The following is a 16803-nucleotide window of genomic DNA, read 5'->3' as shown; positions in this document are numbered from 1 at the left end:
ACAGGGACTATAGTCAGTATTTTATAACTGTAAATAGAATATAACCTTTAAAATATTGTGAATCACTTTGTATACCTGTAACTTTCTAATATTGTCTGTTAACTATATCTCAATTTTTAAAAGTAAAATTAGTAATAATCATATTTGTAATAGCTAACATTTATTGATTGCCTGATATGTGCCAGCACCATACTTTCCATATCATTATTTTCCTTGATCCAATCTTTTTTCTTTAAATATTTTACCATAATAGGTTTTTATAGTATATGCTGTTTTATCAGTTACTTTTTATTTCTTAATATGTACATCATTCTGTGTTTACTTTATGTGTATTATTTTAAGAGTCACATAGTATTCCACTGTATGACTTTACTATAATTTATTTTTCTCATCTTACGTTACTGGGCATTCATTTATTTCTAATTTTCTGACTTCATAGTTTTGATGATATACTTATAGCTAACCCTTTACTCACAAAGGTAAGAAAAAATTAGAGTACATTTATAAAAGTAGAGTTGTTGAGTCACAGGGAATGTACATCATAAGGCTTTTGGTATGTTCTACCTGGCTTCCACTTAACTGATTTATTGAGTAAACTATTGCTCTGCATTTCCTTTGTAAACCAATCTGATTCATGCTCACAGCACATTTGCAGCTTGTAAGGTCTTTGAGGTTTGCATGCTGACACTACCCTCTAAGTTGAATGCTTACCAAGGGTCAGTTACAATGTCTGTTGTACTGTTTTTGAAATTATGTTAATTAAATATGTTAAGCCAGTGAAATATAAGTGTGAAAGGCAGAGTGACTATGTCTTTGGAAACTAAGTTTGATTGCTTTATAGAGACTTGATACAGAAGAGGATTTTTTTTGGCTATATCACACAGCTTGTGCAAAATCTTAGTTCTTCACCTGGGGACTGAACCTGTGCCCCCTGGAGTGGAGTCCTAATCACTAGACTGCCAGGAATTCCCAGGAAGAGTTTTTTAAACCTGCTATTTTGGTAGTTTGGACAAAATAAATGTAGTACAGTATTAGGGAAAAGATTTCTTTAAAAAAACCTGGATAAGTTTTTGCTCTTAGATTGCTTTGTAAGTGTGACTAAAGATTTGCTTTGCTTTCAAGAAACTAGAAGTTGTGTACCGTTTGGTTATAGTTTTTTTTTTTTTTTAATTTTTTTAATTCATTTATTTATTTTTGGCTGTGCTGGGTCTTTTTTTTTTTTTTTTTTTTTGCTTCTCAGGCTTTTCCCTAGTTGCAGCAAGTGAGGACTACTCTCTAGTTGCGATGCACAGGCTTCTCACTGAGGAGTCTTCTCTTGCTGCAGAGCATGGGCTCTAGGGTGCTAATGCTTCAGTAGTTGTGGCTCCTGGACTCCAGAGAGAGGACTCAGCAGTTGTGGTGCACTGGCTTAGTCGCTCCCAGGCATGTGGGACCTTCCCAGGTCAGGGATTGAACCTGTGTCTCCTGCATTAGCAGACAGATTCTTAACCACTGAGCTACCAGGGAAGCCCCTGGTTATAGTTTTTTACAAGAAAGTCAAGTCTTTATAGTAATTAGTGGACTCATGAAAAGATTAGTATTTGAGTTAAAATAAAATGTAGGGGTATTTTTATATCCTTTTTTATTATTTTCTACTTGTACTGGATTTTCTGATTGATTGACCTACAACTGGGCCCTATCAATTGCCTAAAGACTTTTTTTTACTGTATCGCTTTTGTGCCAGTCTGACTTGACATTCTCTGCTAATGCTAGCTATTCAAATTTTTTAAAGTTTTACCATTGAGGGATGATGTTTCATTGCTATTTGAATTTACATTTCCTTTGATTAATTATGAATTGACCACTTTTTCATATATTTATTGACCATTCTTCATGTCATTTGCCCATTTTTCTAAGTGTGAATTTTTTTCTTTATTGATAAGAACTCTTCTTATATTAAGGGTATTGATCTTTTGCCATGTATTTTGCAGATAGTTTTTTCTAGTTTATCATTCATTGTTATTTGTTTATGGTGTCTTGATATATAAAATATTTAATTTTCTAGATAATAGAACCTATCAATTTATAATGACTGCCTTTGGGATCCTGCTTAGGGTAGTCTATGATTTTTATATATATATGTATACACACACACACACACACACACTTTAAATTACACAGTGTAATGGGTAAGAGCAGGGACTCTAGAGTCAGGCTCATTGGATTTGATCCCCTGGATTTGAATTTCGGTTCTGCCGCTTAAACTGTGTGACCTCAGGCCAATTGTTTAACCTTCCTGTGCTGTAGATTCCTTATCTGTAAAGTGGGAGTAAAAGTATTTATCTCTTAGGGTTGTTGTGAGGATTGAAACAATTAGAATTGGGCCTGGAACCTGGCAAACACAATATAAATAGTGTTTGTTAAATACAATTATAAATATAATTTTTGAATTTTTATGTTTTATTTTTTGCATTTCAAACTTTATTTTTGTTACTTGATTTGAAGTAGGGGTCTAATTTACTTTTTTTAAATTATTTTATTGAAGTACATTTGATTTACAGTGTTTGTAACAATTCTTTTTGAAATGATTAGCATGTTACAGTACTACAAAATAATCCATCCTTTATTTCAAGGACGTGAATTGTCATCTATATCCAGTATTTATTATTACTCCATTGATCTGTCTGTTCTTTTCCTGTAACTAAGGAATAGATGTTTAACTTTAGACTCTGACTTAGGTTTGTATCCTGGCTCTACTCTGTCACCTTAGGGAAGTTACTTAACTACCTCTTAAACCTCAGGTTTCTCATCTGATTTCTTCAGTTCAGTTCAGTCGCTCAGTCGTGTCCGACTCTTTGCAACCCCATGGATCACAGCACGCCAGGCCTCCCTGTCCATTACCAACTCTCGGGTCCCATCTGGTTTCTTACTAATGCTTAAAAGATTTTTGGGTGGATTATATGAGAATAGTGTCTGTTACATGTTTGGCATATAATAGCTGTTCAGTAAATGTTAATTCTCTTTCTTCCTTTAATAAAAATTTGGAGGAAGGAGACAGCTGGTATGATCTATAATCTACTTTTCAGTGTTCTGTCACTTTGGAAGAAATGGATAGTTCAGACTTAATTACCTTTTAGGTCGAGGAACTAGGGCCTCAAAGATCTATAACTGAGATGATAACACAATGTCCCCATCCCCTCCAGGGAAAGTTTATTAACTGAGAGGGTACCAAACAGTATGTCAGAGTTTCTCAACCTTGGCAGTATTGACATTTTAAGCTAGATAATTCTTTTTCATAGGAGGCTATTCTGTGCACTGTAGGATGTTTAGCGGCATCCCTGGCCTCTACCTACAAGTGGTCGATTAGGTAGTGCCCCCAGTTGTGACAACTAAAAATGTTTATGCATCACCACATGTCCCCCCAGAAACAAATTGCTCCTTGTTGACAGCCACTGTAATATACAAATATAGAACTGAAGACCTCGAGAGGAGGAAATGGTGAACTCCTTCAGGTGTTTGGAGAACCACTTACCTTTTGTGGAATAGGTCATTTAAAAAACACACACACACACATTAATTGTTCTTCTATTTCTTATTCTCTTTCTCTTATTTGAACTCATTATTAGGTGGTTCACCCATTTACTAATCACCTACTGTATTCCAGATACTCTTCTGGGCACTGAAGCTATAGCAATGAATAGAACGGTGGTGTAGAGCCCATATTCTAGGGTGTGGGACCATATAGGGTTTGTCAATGACTTGGATATGAAAGAGAGAAAATGAGGAGTTGGGATAATCCCAAAGATTTGGCCTGAGAATTGGGTAAATTCTGGTGTCATTTACTAAGTGGGGGACAAGTAGTTGCATTGGTAAGGAATAGAGGGCTTCCCTTGTAGCTCAGCTGGTAAAGACTCCCCTCAATGCAGGAGACCTGGGTTCAATCCCTGGGTTGAGAAGATCCCCTGGAGAAGGGAAAGGCTACCCACTCCAGTATTCTGGCCTGGAGAATTCCATACTGTATAGTCCATGGGGTCGCAAAGAGTCAGACATGACTGAGCAACTTTCACTTTCAGGGGAAAATAAGGGTTGTGTTTGGACAGGTTAAATTTCAGGTGTCTTTTATAAAGCCAAAGATAAGTGCCACATGAGTCAGGAAAGATGTTTGGCTGTGTCACTTTAGGGATTAAATTGATTTCAGAGTGAGTAGGCAAGTGTTAAATATGTTTTGTTTCTGAGACTCTGTGAATGGGGACAGTAGTTGGTCTCCTTGATATAGGTCAGATGGCTTTACTTTCTTCTCTGTTGATGAGGTGCTTCATCCTTATTCCCAAACTGGTATTAGGTATTTGTTGAATAGTTACTATGTACATAGCCAATGATTTGAGTAAGAAAGGGGTGCTGGACATGGTTCTGACACTTATAAAGCTCATCATGTAGTTGGGAAGCCAGAACAGAGTTGAAATCGACAGTACTGCTAGTCACTGTCAGGTCAAGGATTAGGGTGCTAGTGGTGGGAGAAGAAAGATCTGAGAAATGTCTCCTAGACATGAGTGTGAAAGCAGAATCCACCAATGAGAAGCTACGGGCAGAATGGGATTATTATGAGGATCAAAGGATTCAGTGTATTTGAAAATGTTTTATAAATGATGAATTGTGATATAAATGTTAATTGTTGTCGTAATCCTTAAATTAGAACTACAGTTAACAGTCCTTTTATTGAGGAATCAAAATAAAGAAGAAAAAATCTTAGTGTTAGAGCTGACCTATATAATCCCTTTAGTTTTGCCACACCTATTCATTATGGCTTAATTGGCATAGAAATGTAAACTGGAAAGTTGAATAATTAAAGCCCAAATTCCTACTTTTTAAAAAATAATTTAGGTCATATGAGAATCGTAGTTGCTGGGAATATGCCTGGAATTATATATCTCAGTCTTACATTTCTGGAATATTTGCAACTGAGTGTTTTTTAATATAAAGGGGATAATACATATGCATGTATATGAAAAAGACTTGGCATTCTAATCATGGCTTATTCATGAAGTGATTCCTAATACTGAAATTGCGTAAGTGAATCTGAGAATTTTCTGTTCAGTTCAGTTCAGTCGCTCAGTCGTGTCCGACTCCTCGTGACCCCGTGAACCGCAGCACGCCAGGCCTCCCTGTCCATCACCAACTTCTGGAGTCCACCCAAACCCATGTCCGTTGTGTCGGTGATGCCATCCAACCATCTTATCCTCTTTCGTGCCCTTTGCCTCCTGCCCTCCATCTTTCCCGGCATCAGGGTCTTTTCAAATGAGTCAGCTGTCTGCATCAGGTGGCCAAAGTATTGGAGTTTCAGCTTTAGCATCAGTCCTTCCAATGAATATTCAGGACTGGTTTCCTTTAGGATGGACTGGTTGGATCTCCTTGTAGTCCAAGGGACTCTCAAGAGTCTTCTCCAACACCACAGTTCAAAAGCATCAATTCTTCGGCGCTCAGCCTTCTTCACAGTCCAACTCTCACATCCATACATGACCACTGGAAAAACCATAGCCTTGACTAGACGGACCTTTGTTGGCAAAGTAATGTCTCTGCTTTTTAATATGCTGTCTAGGTTGGTCATAACTTTCCTTCCAAGGAGTAAGTGTCTTTTAATTTCATGGCTGCAATCACCATCTGCAGTGATTTTGGAGCCCAGAAAAAGAAAGTCTGACACTGTTTCCACTGTTTCCCCATCTATCTGCCGTGAAGTGATGGGACCGGATGCCATGATCTTCATTTTCTGAATGTTGAGCTTTAAGCCAACTTTTTCACTCTCCTCTTTCACTTTCATCAGGAGGCTCTTTATTTTTATTTTTTTTTTTTTTTATTTTTTTAAATTTTTTTAGGAGGCTCTTTAGTTCTTCTTTACTTCCTGTCATAAGGGTGGTGTCATCTGCATATCTGAGGTTATTGATATTTCTCCCAGCAATCTTGATTCCAGCTTGTGCTTCTTCCAGCCAGCATTTCTCATGATGTACTCTGCATATAAGTTAAATAAGCAGGGTGACAATATACAGCCTTGACGTACTCCTTTTCCTATTTGGAACCAGTCTGTTGTTCCTTGTCCAGTTCTAACTGTTGCTTCCTGACCTGCATACAGGTTTCTCAAGAGGCAGGTCAGGTGGTCTGGTATTCCCATCTCTTTCAGAATTTTCCACAGTTTATTGTGATCCACACAGTCAAAGACTTTGCCGTAGTCAATAAAGCAGAAATAGATGTTTTTCTGGAACTCTCTTGCTTTTTGATGATCCAGCGGATGTTAGCAATTTGAATTTTCTGTTACTTGTTCTGAAATACACAAACACAATTAAGGTTTTACAGAGGTAGTGTGAAGTAGTGAATTGGAAGCATCTTTGCTTTTCTTTGAATCCTTCTGGTGCATCTTGGAAGTCTGTCTTTTGTGTAAGTGGGTTCCTAAGAATCAGGAGAGGTATCTTTATTTTAAAGTAACATAGCAAAAGGTGGAAACTATGGAAATGATATGGGAATAAGGGACTTTACAGTTATATAAACTGCAGGAGGTTATATATGACTACAAGAATATCTTTTTGTTTTGAGAAATAAAGAGTTTTGGCTCTAGCCTTGTTGGGAGAACAGTGACTATAACTCAGCCTTCATATTAAATACATGTTCTTTGGGTTGGGAAGCACAGGCTTGAAGAAGTCTTAGAGGAGTTTGAACTGAGAGAGGTTTATAACATTTCAAGGAAAGAAGAGCATTTCATTATTTGTAACACTGGTTACAACACTAGTTTTGTCTTTTGAACAGATAACATGCCTGGACATTTCCAGCGGAGGAGGCCTTGGTGTGTCATCTAGCGCTGATGGGAGCATGAAGATCTGGCAGGCTTCCAATGGAGAGCTCAGAGTAAAGGCTTTGGATATACTTTTAGGGTGGTCTGAGAAACCTTAGACTGGGCCATGGAAAGAAGAGTGGCCCATTCTGAAAATGTAGGAACACTACACTTTGATTGGTCTTTGTTCTTCCACTTGTTAATATGAGAACCAGGCTCAAGTTTGATGATTTGCCAGAACAAATTGGGGCTGAAACAGTGGGAGAGCCTGGCTAGTGAATGTCTGGATGGTCCCTTGATATGAACTGCCTTCAGTGATACATTTCTAAGACAGAGTAGCTGTTACACTGACTGTATGGCTGAGCCCCTCAACCTGAACAGAGGATTTTAAGTAAAAGAGCCCTCAAACCTCCTCAGCTCCTTATGTGTAGAAATAGAGTTATGGATAGCTGCGAGAGCTCTGGAGGTCAAATTCACAACATCTACAGCCAAAGTCCAGGAAAGGGAGCCAACAGCTCCTAGAACATTACCTGGTAGACAGATGAACTAAACAGATTCTTTGGATCTCTTTTGTCTTAAAATACAGTATATAGATGTATCATTTAAGGGACCAAGGATGTGGGAGGTAAGAGGACATCGAGGGATGAACAAGAGAACTAGCATGGAATTCTCTTTTGTTTTTCCAGAGAGTATTGGAAGGACATGTGTTTGATGTGAATTGTTGCAGGTTTTTCCCATCAGGCCTTGTGGTTCTGAGTGGGGGAATGGATGCCCAGCTGAAGATATGGTCAGCTGAAGATGCTAGCTGTGTGGTGACCTTCAAAGGTCACAAAGGAGGTATGAAGAGTGATTTTTCCTAAAGCCTTCTGTAATTAGATCCCCAGAAATGAAGCACCAAAAAGACAGAATCTAGTAATCCACAAAAACAGAAATAATTTATCTAACTGGCTATTTAAGTGAAGTGGTATTTCCCCAGGGATTAAAAATTCCTTTCCTACCCAGTTTTGTTATTGCTATCTAGAACTAACTGCCCTACATAGATAGTTGTTTTCCACAATTGATAAGATTAAAAAAAGGAGTAGATGATCTCCTGTTTTCCACAGGAGATCATCTACTGTGTGCTGGGAAAAAAGAGAGGTGTGCCCACTGGTTTTCCTTAGTCCTTTGGCTGAGTTGAGATTAAAGCTGGGTTGCAAATGGCTGCCTCACCAGACATGAGTCAGACCTTGGTTCTAACCTGCTGATATCAGATTGTAGAGATACAGTGAGAACATCTTCTCTCTTTAAATGATTGGTTGGTTTGTTGGGAAAAAAGATATTTAGACATTTTATCCTTAATTAGGAATGTTAAAAAAAAAAAAGTGATAAAATGTCATTCTAATTTTTATGGGTTTGGATATTTTTGAAACTGTAAAAACATCCTCAAGTAATTTCTTACCTTGATCCCTCCTTTGGGACCATAATACACGTCATCTACACCACCCATTTGAGAATTTGTTATATATCACCCTATACTTAATGGTATTTAATCCAGTGTTTTTGCCTTGTGTATCTGACTATATTATAAATAACTTGTGTGTTGATTTTTTTAAGTTTTAGTATTTTTCTTTATAATGGTTTGTCAGATTACATATAGATCGTCTGGCAAACGCATATGTTAACCTTGGCAAATAAATGAATTTTCTTCTTAGACTCAAGTACATGGGTGTGGAGAGGGGATAGAAGGGATATTTAGAGCTTTCCTCACATTCAGGCCAAAGAACTGACAGGAATGAAGCATCAAAGTGGCCTGCACAGTTGGGGAGTCTAGAGGAACACTGAGGGATTCACCTCAGATCTGGCCACCTTGAAGATGTGAGGCACGGGGCAACTTTCCAGTGAAACAAGGCATGGCCCTGCATGTTGAACTTAACAGGATGTATATTCAGCATCAGTGCATGCTCAACTTCAGAATACCTTTGGGTTACTGCAGTTATGGACTGTGCCCTCCACTTGAATCCTAAGTCTCCCAGTTCTCCTTAAGAATCATGCATGTCGCTCAGAGTGAACTATATAGAGTGTTCACTGATGTAAATTAAGCTTTTATTCGTATAATTGTTTCATTCTTTTAAAAGAAAAGTTTTAGGGTGGGGGCTTCTCTAGAGTATAACAACCCTGACTCTTTTTCCTTGAGAGGTTTTTTTTTAATTCGATTGAACAGAAATAAACTTTTAGGGGAAATTGAAAAAGTTAGTCAGATCCAGGCTAATGTCTGTCAGGTCTTGAATAACTCCTCTCCAGTTAGTTCTGTTTAGGTGACTAGTTTGGGCTTGGTCATTCTTAAAAAGTGCTTCCCTCATAGCTCAGTTGGTAAAGAATCTGCCTGCAGTGCAGGAGACCCAGGTTCGATTCTTGGGTTGTGAAGATCCCCTGGAGAAGGAAATGGCAACCCACTCGAGTATTCTTGCCTGGAGAATCCCATGGACAGAGGAGACTGGCAGGCTATAGTCCATGGAGTAGCAAAGAGTCGAACACAACTTAGCGACTAAACAAACCACCACCACCAGTTCTTAAAAAATATGGAGCCAAAATCAAGATTAATCTCCAGTAACTTAGCAGCATGTGTGGGTCATTGTCTTTACCCAGTTGACTTCCAGATTGCTCTGTGTGACTCCTTTTCTACAGTCTTCCTAGTTCTGAGATTATCATGTAAAAAACAGAATAAAGAATTATTACCTGCATTTGTGATCTTTAGTAGTTTCACAACTGGTGACTAAATAAGAAAAGCAGAAGATAGTATCAAAAGTGAACATGGTCCTTTGTTGCCTAGGTAAGTTTGGCAAACAAGATATGAAAGGAAGACTTGACTGAACATCACCTGATGCTTACTGCAAAGAATCATTAGGACACTAATAGAGCAGCTTTGTATAAAGATCTGCTATAAAGGATAATCTTTTGTTAGCTTAAGTCCCTGGCTTGTTTATTACTACTAGTATATGGAAACATGATAGTAAGGGAGGCAGTATAGTAGAGTGGTTAAGCTTAGGATTTGGAGACATACAAATCTTGGTTTAAATCTTAATTCTTCCACTTCACAGCCTGTGAAGCCTTTTAAAGTTGCTTAACTTTTCTGAGTCTTTATTTCCTCATGTGTAAAATGGGGATAGTAGTATTAAAAGAGATGGTGCAAAAAAAAAAAAAAAAAAAGATGGTGCATATGAGTGATTAACATAATCCCTGGTATAAAATAAATGCACAGTGAATATTATAATTCATTAAAAATGTAACACTGCACTTTAAACTCTGCCAGGCAAGTTGAACCTTGTGATGTTGTAACATGGTTGTCAACTGTGAAAAGCAGAAATTGTTATTTTTAATAGAAAAATAGACATTTTTGATCTTAGTTTTTATGCAATTGGTCTTTTCTAATACTTTTAGATACATATTCTATATTTAATTAAAGGATTAGTGTTATTATTTAATTAACAAGCAGAGGTAAGATTTCGTGTGTTTCTAAATTTTTCTAATGAAAAAATAAACTAAAAGTAGTGTTCTGTTTGTAATATGTAATTCCTAAGTAGCTCTAAAGTGTGCTTTAATCAGTTTGAAGTTTTTTACTTGCCCAGGCCATTTAATTAAGGTTGTTGAATTTGGATATATATATATATATATTCATAATTTTAATTTTTGTAGTAAGCACCAGGTCTTTCATAATCTTTGAAAATACTGAGAACAAATGAAGCACCATTTCAGTTGATTGATTGAGGTTTCTTGCTTACAAATGTAGGAAAGATGCTTTTATTTCAGAAACCAAGTTACATTTTCAGCACTTGGGCCATTCTTTTCAAACTCTAATATACTTTCTTTGAAATAGTATATGCTGCCTCCAAGTAATAGAAGATACTTCTATTTGAATTGATTAAACTTGTTAGAAACCTGTATAGAAATATGAAATTTGCTCTGCTTTTTACTAATATTTATTCAGTTCAGTTCAGTTCAGTTCAGTCGCTCATTCGTGTCCGACTCTTTGCAAACCCATGAATTGCAGCACACCAGGCCTCCCTGTCCATCACCAACTCCTGGAGTTTACTCATACTCATGTCCATTGAGTCAGTGATGCCATCCAGCCATCTCATCCTCTGTCGTCCCCTTCTCCTCCTGCCCCCAATCCCTCCGAGCATCAGAGTCTTTTCCAATGAGTCAACTCTTTGCATGAGGTGGCCAAAGTATTGGAGTTTCAGCTTCAGCATCAGTCCTTCCAAAGAACACCCAGGACTGATCTCCTTTAGAATGGACTGGTTGGATCTCCTTGCAGTCCAAGGACTCTCAAGAGTCTTCTCCAACACCAGTTCAAAAGCATCAGTTCTTCGGTGCTCAGCTTTCTTTATAGTCCAACTCTCACATCCATACATGACCACTGGAAAAACCATAGCCTTGACTAGACGGACCTTTGGTGGCAAAGTAATGTCTCTGCTTTTTAATATGCTGTCTAGGTTGGTCATAACTTTCCTTCTAAGGAGTAAGCGTCTTTTAATTTCATGGCTGCAGTCACCATCTGCAGTGATTTTGGAGCCCAGAAAAATAAAGTCAACCATTGTTTCCACTGTTTCCCCATCTGTTTCCCATGAAGTGATGGGACCAGATGCCATGATCTTCATTTTCTGAATGTTGAGATTTAAGCCAACTCTTTCACTCTCCTCTTTCACTTTCATCAAGAGGTTTTTTAGTTCCTCTTCACTTTCTGCCATAAGAGTGGTGTCATCTGCATATCTGAGGTTATTGATATTTCTCCCGGCAATCTTGATTCAGGCTTGTACTTCCTCTAGCCCAGCGTTTCTCATGATGTACTCTGCATATAAGTTAAATAAGCAGGGTGACAATATACAGCCTTGACGTACTCCTTTTCCTATTTGGAACCAGTCTGTTGTTCCATGTCCAGTTCTAACTTGCTTTCTGACCTGCATACAGGTTTCTCAAGAGGCAGGTCAGGTGGTCTGGTATTCCCATCTCTTTCAGAATTTTCCACAGTGTATTGTGATCCACACAGTCAAAGGCTTTGGCATAGTCAATAAAGCAGAAATAGATGTTTTTCTGGAACTCTCTTGCTTTTTTGATTATCCAGCGGATGTTGGCAATTTGATCTCTGGTTCCTCTGCCTTTTTTAAATTCAGCTTGAACACCTGAAAATTCACGGTTCATGTATTGCCGAAACCTGACTTGGAGAATTTTGAACATTACTAGCATGTGAGATGAGTGCAATTGTGCGGTAATTTGAGCTTTCTTTGGCGTTGCGTTTCTTTGGGATTGGAATGAAAACTGACCTTTTCCAGTCCTGTGGCCACTGCTGAGTTTTCCAAATTTGCTGGTGTATTGAGTGCAGCACTTTCACAGCAGCATCTTTCAGGATTTGAAATAGCTCAACTGGAATTCCATCACCTCCACTAGCTTTGTTCGTAGTGATGCTCTCTAAGGCCCCCTTGACTTCACATTCCAGGATGTCTGGCTCTAGATCAGTGATTATGCCATCATGATTTTCTGGGTCATGAAGATCTTTTTTGTACAGTTCTTCAGTGTATTCTTGCCACCTCTTCTTATTTTTTTATTTATTCAGGCATAGTTTAATCTTATTCTTATTTCCCAGACTTTGGCTAGGATGTTTATATGTCAGTCAGCTGAATCTTTTCTTCAATGCAGATTCTTTTCTTCTTGGTTTATATGTTGAAGACCATTTGGTTTGATAACTAAAGCCTTGGTAGCTCTGTTACGTCGTTAAGTATGGCTATTCCTCCTACAAAGGCATTCCTATTCCTTTTATAGCTTTTTCTTAAAGTCATTCCTCACAGATTCCTGCTCCTATAAGGCTTCTCTTTCTTTTATTCTTCCCACCTAACAGTGAAGAGACCCGCACTAGATGCCACTATGTTGTGAGTGACATTTTATTAGAGAGGGGGTGATAGTTTTCCACTCTACTTTTCATAAAAAGAGAAGACCTCCAACCTCTTTACTGAGTATTAGTTGACATTTGTACACAGTTAAAGCATTCACAGCTCCCTAGCCACAGTAGCATCCTCCTTGGGTACATATTTTTCATAACTATTTGTTCTTTAAAATTTGTATCACTTCCATGAAACTCAATATTTTTAGATAATGGTTTGAACTTTCCAATAAGGATATAAATAAACCTTTGATTTCTTGGTAAGAGCTGAAGGCCCTTCCTTATGTTCCTATTGGTGATTCTTCATGATTCTTAAAAAGATTAAAATCCTTTTCTAGCTAGAATGCCGTGTTATGGAAATAGAGTGGAAAGGTGCATTTTCTAAAGTTAAGGTACTTTACAATTACAAAATATGTTATAAATAAGAACTGTAAAATAGCAATAAGACATGTTGCCTCCTTCAATCTACTTCTGAGGGAAAGGCTACTTTTAAAAGCTTATCTGTTTGGCCCTTATCCAGTTGATATATAATTATGAGGATTGCATTTTATTTTTTCAACAACTATAACCAGCTACGTAAGTTGTATTTAATTTTTATTTTAAATTGGATATATTTGGAAACTTACCCTGTGACTTAGGTCCTACCTGAGTTGTCTCTAATCATATTTGCTCAAACAGCCCCCAAATTGGCTACTTTTTCAATTTGTGGCATTTTTTATAAATGCATCTTTTTCTGGAAAAGGCTTTCAGAGTGAAATTTCCAGTAGGACTTGAGGCCTTTTGTTAACCACATGGGTCATCCATCTTTTGTGCCTTATGTTGAATTTTTATCAAGGTTTGTATATCTGAAGTCATCTCATCTTGAGAGAAATAGGAACAAGCCAAGGAGCACATGTTTACTTCAGTAACCTTTGGTCAGGTACTTACCACTCAGCCTGCAAGAGTTTATTGGGCACCTGTAATAGGACAATTACCTGGGTTTTAATAAAGCAAGTACTACCCTGCCTATATCACCATAGGGTCGGATTCACTTTCTACTCTGCAGTCCTGTGTTACCACACATGTGTCCCTGAATTGTAGCTCTTTATGTCCCTGACTGTCTCTACCTTTTTATGCTATGTGCTTCTGAGGCCAGGGATCATAGCAAATAGATAACAGGTAACAAGGGCTTTGAAAATTATAAAATCTGTGGACATTTTGGATCTTATAACACTCTGGATCTTGTTTGATCTTTTTTAGCAGGCAGTCCCCTGTCGAGGTACGATGCAAGGGCCCAGGAGGTGTATATACTCAGCTTCCTGCTGGGTTCCTCTAATAACCCTGCTCTGGCAAAAGTGGAGCATTGGCTCACACTGTCTCTTTGCAAACAGGTGAGGTAGAAGCTCAGCTTCCCTTTGACTGTGCTGATGCCTTCCTGGTGAAAGTAGGGTACCAACTTGCATCACCTCAACTTTACACCACTTCCTTGCCTCCCCTTGGGCCTGTAAGATCTGTTCCCTTCGGACTGACACCAAGGGAGGGGTTGGGGATAATGGAGTGTTACTTCCTGCTCCCTCAGGAAAGATTACCTCTTTCCCCCATTGGTGAGAGTAGAGGCTCAGTTCCCCACTGACAGTACCCTGTTGGACCTGCTCAGCATCGCTGGGTGGGGAAAATTGGAGTTCTGTCTCCTGCTTCTTTGCCGGGGTGGGATAGAAGATCACTCCCTATTCAGCCCCAGTGAATCTCTAAGCAGGGGAGGTAGCAGTTTTTCTTTTGCTGTTTGAAGAAGATGGATATTGCCAAAATGTTTTCTATTCTGTTAGGCCACCTTTTTCTCAGTCTTCTGCCTAGAAGCAACAGACTTTCCTTGGAGTTGTTTGTTTTTTGCTATTACTTTTAATTTGTCCCTTAAAAAAAAAATCAGTTCTATGTTAGAGGCTTCAGCAGTGTCCTGTCTAGGATATATGGGAGGCAGTAAGGAAATGCAGGGAAACTCAATTTCCTGTTGTTCTTCAAGTCCTGGGGTTCCTAGGTGAACTGCCTTCTTACATCTTTGAACTGAGCTTGCTTGTTGTCTTATGTCCAGGTTTTTTCAGTTTTAAGGGAAGGACCTGGGAGGAATGGACTTATTTGATCTTGGCCAGATGAGAAGTCATATCCTTTTTTTTTTGAAGAGGAGACTAACCCTTTCAGTTACTTCTCAATGGAAGCAGCAGGAGCTTTTAAGACAGTAATTTTCATACTGAACTGCCTAAAATGACTTTAAGTTTTGTTTTTAAAAAACATGTTTTAAAGCCAAAAACAAAAAAAAAAACCTGGAAAACCATGGTTCTAGAACATGCCACTAAAGATTAAATCCAAAGCTCCTTTTTCCATGTCTGTTCCTCATAGCTAGTCTTTGAACTGTTGGGAAACAGGGACTCTGTTCTATCTATTTCTGTTTTTCTGGCACTTGAAAGTACCCAGCATGAAGTACATATCCAGTACTCATTTGTAAAGAAATAGTCATTTATGCAGATCCATGCATGTACTCTGCCCTTTAGTTCCTTTACTATCTACTCCTTCTTACGGTCATTTCTTTTTTCTCTCTCCAGGTATCCTGGATACAGCCATTGTTGATCGGGGGAAAAATGTGGTATCTGGTTCTCGCGATGGGACCGCACGACTTTGGGATTGTGGGCGCTCAGCCTGCCTGGGAGTCATTGCAGACTGTGGTTCTTCCATCAATGGAGTGGCTGTGGGTGCTGCTGACAACTCGATAAACCTCGGCTCCCCTGAGCAGATGCCCAGTGAGTTGAGGACAGTATATGAATTTGTTTCTTTAGGTTCCTTCAGTGTTTGCCTTAGTTTCTCCTTTTCTTCCTCCTCCTCTCCTGCTCTGTAGGTATTTCTGTTTTCATCATAAGACTAATATTTATTGCATATCTACTATGTTTGTGTTGCTTTGAATTTACAAAGGAAATATATGTCATAGTTACTACATTTGAGTAAGTACAGTTTAATTTAGCAGTTGAGGCTAATGCCTGTAAAACAGAGATCAGTGCAGTTTTAGCTAAAATAATGATTCACTGAATGCAAATATAATAGGTTTTTTGTTTTTCTTTTTTTAAGAAGAGAGTGTTTTAGGTTAGTATAGATGAGAAAGGAGTCACAAAAGAAGTTGACTTGAACCTTGCAGGATGGATTCAAGTTGAACTGGGAAAGATGGGAGAATGAGACCTAGGGCAGGGGTAGAGGTAGTCAGTTCACATTAAAAAACAGTATGAAGGTAAAATTATCCATTGGGTAAAGTTATGCTTGGCTGAGCCAGAAGTTGATGTAAGCTTCATAGGGGGAAATAGGTGAGTAGAATGATAGTTCTGGTGAGTCAGAATGATAAAGATCCTAATAAAGCAACTTGTGTTCTTTTCTTATTTTCCTGTGATTATAACATATTTGTTTCTCTGATGGAAACAGGACTGTTTTTCTCCCAGTATCTCTGCCTCTAGAGCAGTTAGGTCCACATAAAATTGAGCAGAAAGTACAGAGTTCTAGTATACTCTCTGCCCCAACAAACGCACACCCTTCCTTATTATTGGCATCCCCCCCAGAGTGGTAAATTTGTTACGTTAATAGACCTATACTGATACATCATTAACACTCAAAGTTCAAGGTTGACATTGGGATTCATTCTTGATGTTGTATATTCTGTGGGTTTGGACAAATGTACAGTGTCATGTATCTGTCATCATAGTATCATGCAGAAATTTCACTATCTGAAAAATTGTCTTTGCTCCACCAATTTGTTCCTTTCTCTCCTATAACCCTTGGCAACCACTGATATTTTTATTGTCTTCATAGTGTTGCCTTTTCCAGAATTTTGAAATCGTAAACTATGTAGCCTTTTCAGATTGGCTTCTTTCACTTAGTAATATGCATTTAAGTTTCCTCTGGGTCTTTTTGTGCCTTGATAGCTCATTTCTTTTAAGCATTGAACAGTATTCCATTGTCTGAATGTACCTCAGTTCATTCATTCATCTACTGAAGGACATCTTAGTTGTTTCCAAGTTTGGACAATTATGAGTAAAACTGTTCTAAGTAGTCCTCAGTATGTTTGGGTTAATTTTGCCCA

The 16803-nt window shown here is 38.2% G+C and overlaps 1 protein-coding gene across 2 annotated transcripts in view; it reads left to right on the top strand.

The window, feature by feature from the left end:
* Positions 1 to 16803, top strand: part of PAAF1 (proteasomal ATPase associated factor 1) — a 41263-nt gene that overhangs the window by 10626 nt on the left and 13834 nt on the right. For both annotated transcript variants that reach the window (XM_005893535.3, XM_070383744.1), the window contains 3 exons: positions 6772 to 6870; positions 7483 to 7633; positions 15287 to 15481. In XM_005893535.3, coding sequence (XP_005893597.2) covers positions 6772 to 6870; positions 7483 to 7633; positions 15287 to 15481 — 445 coding nt within the window. The remainder of the gene's footprint in view (positions 1 to 6771; positions 6871 to 7482; positions 7634 to 15286; positions 15482 to 16803) is intronic.

Source organism: Bos mutus, chromosome 15, assembly GCF_027580195.1.
Source record: "Bos mutus isolate GX-2022 chromosome 15, NWIPB_WYAK_1.1, whole genome shotgun sequence".
Lineage (NCBI taxonomy): Eukaryota > Metazoa > Chordata > Mammalia > Artiodactyla > Bovidae > Bos > Bos mutus.
The sequence above is the reverse complement of the archived record's forward strand: the minus strand, read 5'-3'. Positions and strand labels throughout refer to the sequence as shown.